Source organism: Acanthisitta chloris, unplaced genomic scaffold (assembly GCF_000695815.1).
Source record: "Acanthisitta chloris isolate BGI_N310 unplaced genomic scaffold, ASM69581v1 scaffold5051, whole genome shotgun sequence".
In the NCBI taxonomy this organism is placed as follows: Eukaryota; Metazoa; Chordata; class Aves; order Passeriformes; family Acanthisittidae; genus Acanthisitta; species Acanthisitta chloris.
The window spans coordinates 6980-12413 of record NW_008655358.1 but is presented as its reverse complement, the minus strand read 5'-3'; the positions used below and the strand labels follow the sequence as shown (position 1 = coordinate 12413).

Here is a 5434-nt window from a genome sequence, read left to right as displayed (position 1 = left end):
AATCAGATAGGTCCTTTCTTTTCTTGCCTCTTCCTGCTAGGAACTGCAAGGTAAGAGAGTGACATAGGAAAATCTGTGCTAATTCTACCTGGGCCAATGTGTTGCACTCTGTTTTGATTTTCTTTCATAGCTGCAGAAGGAATATTGAGGAGAGCTGGTGAGGAGCAGCTCCTAATATCCCATACGTATTTTTCTACTTACATAAAGATATTACATTATTAAGAGGCCTCAGGATATTCTGAAGGCCCAGGAGTGTGTTCCAGCCTACTGCTGTGCATTAGAGATTGCTGGGAAGAATTAAGACTTCCCATGGGGTATTTCTGCCCTTTCCTCCCTATGAGGCGAGTGGAGAGAAGCAGGACTCACTGAAGCTGTCTACTGGCATGTCCTTCTTTCTCTTTGCTGACTGTGAGGAGCAGCAGCATCTGGCCAGGTACTGAGACAGTCATTCTGTCTTCAATGTACATGCCAGCACAGACGTGCAAAGCCACCTTAGGGCCTACAATACAGGTTCAAGACATAGGCATATAAAATTGTGTTCTCAGTTTTTGGGAAGTGCAAACCCAAAGATATTAACCCAGAAGCATTCCCCTACCTCTTCACCATTCCCACCCTCCAAAAATTAACTGAGCCAAGAGACTCAGTGAACTGCCAAGTTCTACCTTCCATTTGCCAAAGCTGCTCAAGAATTTAAGGGCAGACAATTCTTGGGGGCTATACCTGATCCTCTCAAGTCATCATCGTGACTGTAAGGGAGAAAAAAATGTAATCAATTTTTCCAGTCCAGTAGTGTTTCTTATCAAAGGTAGCAAAGATTGTTTTGTAATAATGCTTTGGGAAGGACATTATTGCATGTTAAGGGCAAAGTCTGGTGGATTTGAAAACTTGGTTAAGTGATAGGAAAAAGATGATAATGAACAACTGTGTATCAAGGCTTCAGGGAGATTAATCTGTATGTGTGCCCAAGGCACCAGTAACACAATCAGTGTACACTTTTTAGCTAATGATCTGGAAGAGAAAACATAGGGTGCTTTGGCGTGGTTTCTGTTGACATCAGGAACGTGGCTGTGTGAGGTCCTGATCAGCAGGCAAAGGGCGAAAGTGCAACAGCTGCTTATCTCCTGTGAAACCAGAACGCTATTCAGCCCTGGGTAAACTTGCTGATGTCAGTGACCCCCCTGATACACTAGCAGCAAGCCAGCCCTGCTGCTGGCAGCCCTGCACTGCCTGTGCTTTGCTGAACCAGGAGCTGGTGCACAGCCTGTTACTCGCTGGGCTTGTGCGGAGGAAGGAAAAAACCCACCACATTTCGCCCTCTGGACTGCAGGAGCTTGGGTGGGACTGATGACCTGTGTACAGTGTTCTGTGATGAGACCTGAGCCTGCTGGGGCTGTGTGCTTGACATGGGGCCACACAGCAGCTTGGGTACATCCTGCTGCACTGCAGCATCCCAGCTCCCGAGCCTGCCATGGCCAAGGTGTAGAATGCATGCGTATGTATTTCTGCTTGGAAGAACCTGAAATGTGCTATTCCTGTCTTTCAAGACTGAAGGACAGTTAAGATGACAGGGAAAATACAAGAGTGTTTTTGTTGTTGTTTTCTTTCTGTTTACTAGAGTATTTTATTAAAGTCCCTGGTGGATTTTAGTTCTGGTGTACTTTGTTTTTTCCACCACACCTGGCATACTGATATATGTCAGAGTGGTACATTTCTGTAATTGCAAAACACAGTAAGTGAACACCATCTGAACCACTTCCCCAGCGCTGCAGGTAAAAGAACCTCATGAAGGTGAAAACCACATTGTAAAGAAGGGCAAACTCAGCCCACACGGCTGTCACTTGTAGGCTTACAGTCAGGCAGCCAGAGGCAGGTTGTTTTTCACACCTCTTTCAGGTAAAGTACCCACACACATTTTTACAGTTACTCCAGCTTCTTAAAATTAAGAGAGATGCAGGATGGTCCCAGGCAAACACAAGCCTGCTAAAGCACCAGTTGTACAGGACTGTTGTACCACAGCAGACGCTGATTCATCTAGCCACTACCATTGTCTTACACAGCAGCTATTAAAAGCCAGCTGTCCCACTGCTTCAGAGCTGAAAGACAGGTTACCTTTTAGACTGTGGAAAAAGTTATTTGTTAAGTGTAGACTCAGTTATGGATGTCTTTATATATATATATATAAAGCTAAAACTACTGATGAAATTTCACATTCTTTAAAGCTGAACAAAGCAATAACTATTTAATAGAGTAGAACAAGTACTGATGAAGGATGCCCAATTCTCATCTCTGAAGATGAATACCGTCCTAATTAGAAAGAGTAAGGTGACGCATGAGGTGATGCACTGATTTTAGGCACTGTGTAACCTCTCAACTGACGCAACATTAAACATGAGAAAAGCATTGCTTCAGTATTTCTCTCTCCTGCTGTATCTGATACAGTATGAAAGTTATTTTGCTCAACTCTATTTAGTAAGATGTAAAATTAAAAAGTCCCTTGCTTGCACTGGACTTCTTAGAAAATTAAGATACAGACAACCACTTAAAAGATTTTATTATAAAATTATTTCAACATCTATATCGAAGTAAAAGACTTTAAAACTACAGCTCTACTTTCAGAACAAACATTCAGTGAATGCTGGAAAGGTTGCTGTATTATCTAGGTAGACAACTCTAATTTGTAATACTACAGAGATTCCATGTGGGTTCCTTAAGTGCTGTACATACCTCTGTCTGCACCATGAATGCGTTCTGCAGCTTCACTCTGCAAGCAACATTACTGACATTTTTGCAGCACCCATGTGCCTCAGCTGCTTTGAAACAGAAATTACAGCTCCTACCTGGAGCAGCTGCAGCTATGTTACAGATGTACCATGAGATCACAACTCATGTTCAAGCATTACTGGGTACAGACAGAAAGGTATAATTTGTGCTTATTTGACAACAATGACTACCTAGGTATGTGTTTGTGACCCTGTATTCAATACAAAAATCAACAAATACTCAAATATATTATATCAGTGAAGGCAACTTTTTCACACCTGTATATTCTAGACAAAGATATTTCATTTTTATTACCCATTTTATGCACTGAGCTGAGCTCAGATACATGACCTGGTGACCTTTGGTGACTGCAGCTTATTCCCTGGGATAAAAACAGCCTTGATGCAGTACTAGAAAGTTGTATTGCTCAGTAGTTATCACCAATACTTCAAAATTCAGTTTTTAAAAGAAATTAAGCATATCAGAATACTATTTTATTTTTGATTGAGAAATCTATCCCAACAGAACTTCTTAGAACATAGGCAGTTCCAGTGTTCTCTCATCCCTATCAAAAATATTTTAGATTCAAAGTAGATTATGGAGTAGTTTTCTGTCCAACAAATACGGCTCTGTTTTAGAAAACTGTCATACAACTGAGCAAGATGCTTTACTGTACTTGCAACTTCTTGCAAAGGTTCACATGCACTTAAGATAATATGCTAACTAGTAAAAAAAAATTCAAGTAATATTATACAGCCCTGATGAACTTTTGACTGGCCAGCTTGGCAACATCCAATAGTTTAATGTCTATTGTTAAGTTTACCTTGCTTACAGAGGTCAAAATGCACAAAAAAGATGGACAAGGAAGAAGCTTGAGAAGGGAATATCTTCCCAACAACTCTCTCCCACTGGCACTGTTCTTGTGGGAATTCTCCATATTTTGCTGTTCATAAAAGCTATTCTATAGTTTTCAGTACTGTTTGTATTTTGAAACATTATTTCCTAAGCCCTTTCCATTGCAATGAACAGTTCCTAGAATAGATTTATATTTCCAACACCACTCCTGAAAACCTTTCAAACAGACCTTCAGTGCTCATCACAGCTTTCAGGGTATAGAATTCCCACACACCTCTTTGAGGTCGTGTGGTCCAACACAAATTTGACAAAGACAATTGGCAGATTTTGGTTTAGTGTACTGAGCCACTAATCTTCTACCAACACAACAAGAAGAAACCACAACACCATGTTTTAAACATGCTATTTCCCACAACAGTGAAGGTCACCAAAACCTTTCTGATCAACTTGCAGATGTAACTTTGGTTCTTGTAAAATCCTAACTGACTTACTTGGCACATCCTCTCCAGAGTACAGGGATGTACTAGATGTATCCTAACCTTGTTATAACCAAGTAGCTTTCCATTTCTTTCCAGTAGCTTTCAAAAATATTCTGATTTTCTTCTTAGTTACCTTATGCATAGAAGCCTTACTTGGCTGCTTTTCCATGAACAGCTTAACACAAAAAAAAATCTAACAATGTAACTTATAGAGCAAGGCATCACATAAGAATTGTTACCTGAATAGTTGGGGTTTTTTTTTAATAGGATTTCCTTATATTTTTATATACTTCCTTATATATTCTCCTATACTTCTTTATATATTTTATATATCCTTTCTCCTGACCTCCCAGGACTCCCTCCCTTCCAGTCAGGCTGCATTTGAATGCTGTTTGTATCTTGCTACAAGACTGCCATGAGAAGTGGATCTCTTCCAAATGTTATAAATATAGCTTTAAAGTACAGGTGTTATCTATCTACCTGAGAAGTTCTGTAATAAGATGAACCACTGATAACTATTCTAGGAGAAAAGATATGCATCAGCATAACTGATGCTGTCAGTATTCAGAATTCAAGCATTGAATAGGACTCAAAAATTGCACAACTCTACCACACCAAGTCTTTGATCATAAGAAAAAATAATAGTTTGATTTTCTTTTATACACAGCTCTTTGTTAAAGACATACGTGCTTCTACTTTCCTCATCCTGAAGTCCACAGCAAGATTTCACATTCAGTGCATACAGCCTAGGCTGTAATATCTTTATCTTCTTTCTCTTCTGCCAGTCCTGAAACTTGGCTGTCTGGAGGTAGGTGAATACTTCCAAACGCTGCTCGTTTTGAGAAGTCAGCTTGATCCCTTTGGGTGCCTGGATACCAACTTCTCTTCAGAAGGCTGCACTCCGTTTTGCCATATTCTTTGGGTCTTTACTTGGGACACACCAGTCATCTGCCTCTGAGGTAGCTTGGTAATGCTTAGAAGCTGATTTGTTAAAAACTGGAAGTTTTTCTACTGATTCTGTTGATAAGGCCTGAAAGTCAAAAAGGAATAAGTTACTTGGTTTCTACCTCTAAATAAAGCTACTTTGCAAAAATTCATGCAGTATGTTTAAAGAGTTAAGCGAGTGAGACTACAAAACAAAGTTATTTACACAAATGTTTCTACAATAGGTGACATAGTTGGTGTGCTTCAGTATCTGTGTGTGTTTGAATAACTTGGTGGGACAAATGCAGTAACATCAAATCCTACTTAAGCATTTTTACAGGCCTTAAGCATTACCCTCATGCTCTCAATGTAATCCAGGAATGTATGGAAGAGAACTTCCATTTTCAAAATTCCAG

The 5434-nt window shown here is 39.9% G+C and overlaps 1 protein-coding gene across 1 annotated transcript in view; it reads right to left on the bottom strand.

Annotated features, from left to right (window-relative positions):
* Positions 1–4980: 4980 nt before the first annotated feature.
* Positions 4981–5434, bottom strand: part of PDK4 (pyruvate dehydrogenase kinase, isozyme 4) — a gene marked incomplete at its 5' end in the record, with an annotated part of 7104 nt that continues 6650 nt past the window's right edge. The window contains 1 exon segment of the mRNA XM_009083861.1: positions 4981–5124. Within this exon segment, the coding sequence (XP_009082109.1) occupies positions 4981–5124 (144 nt within the window).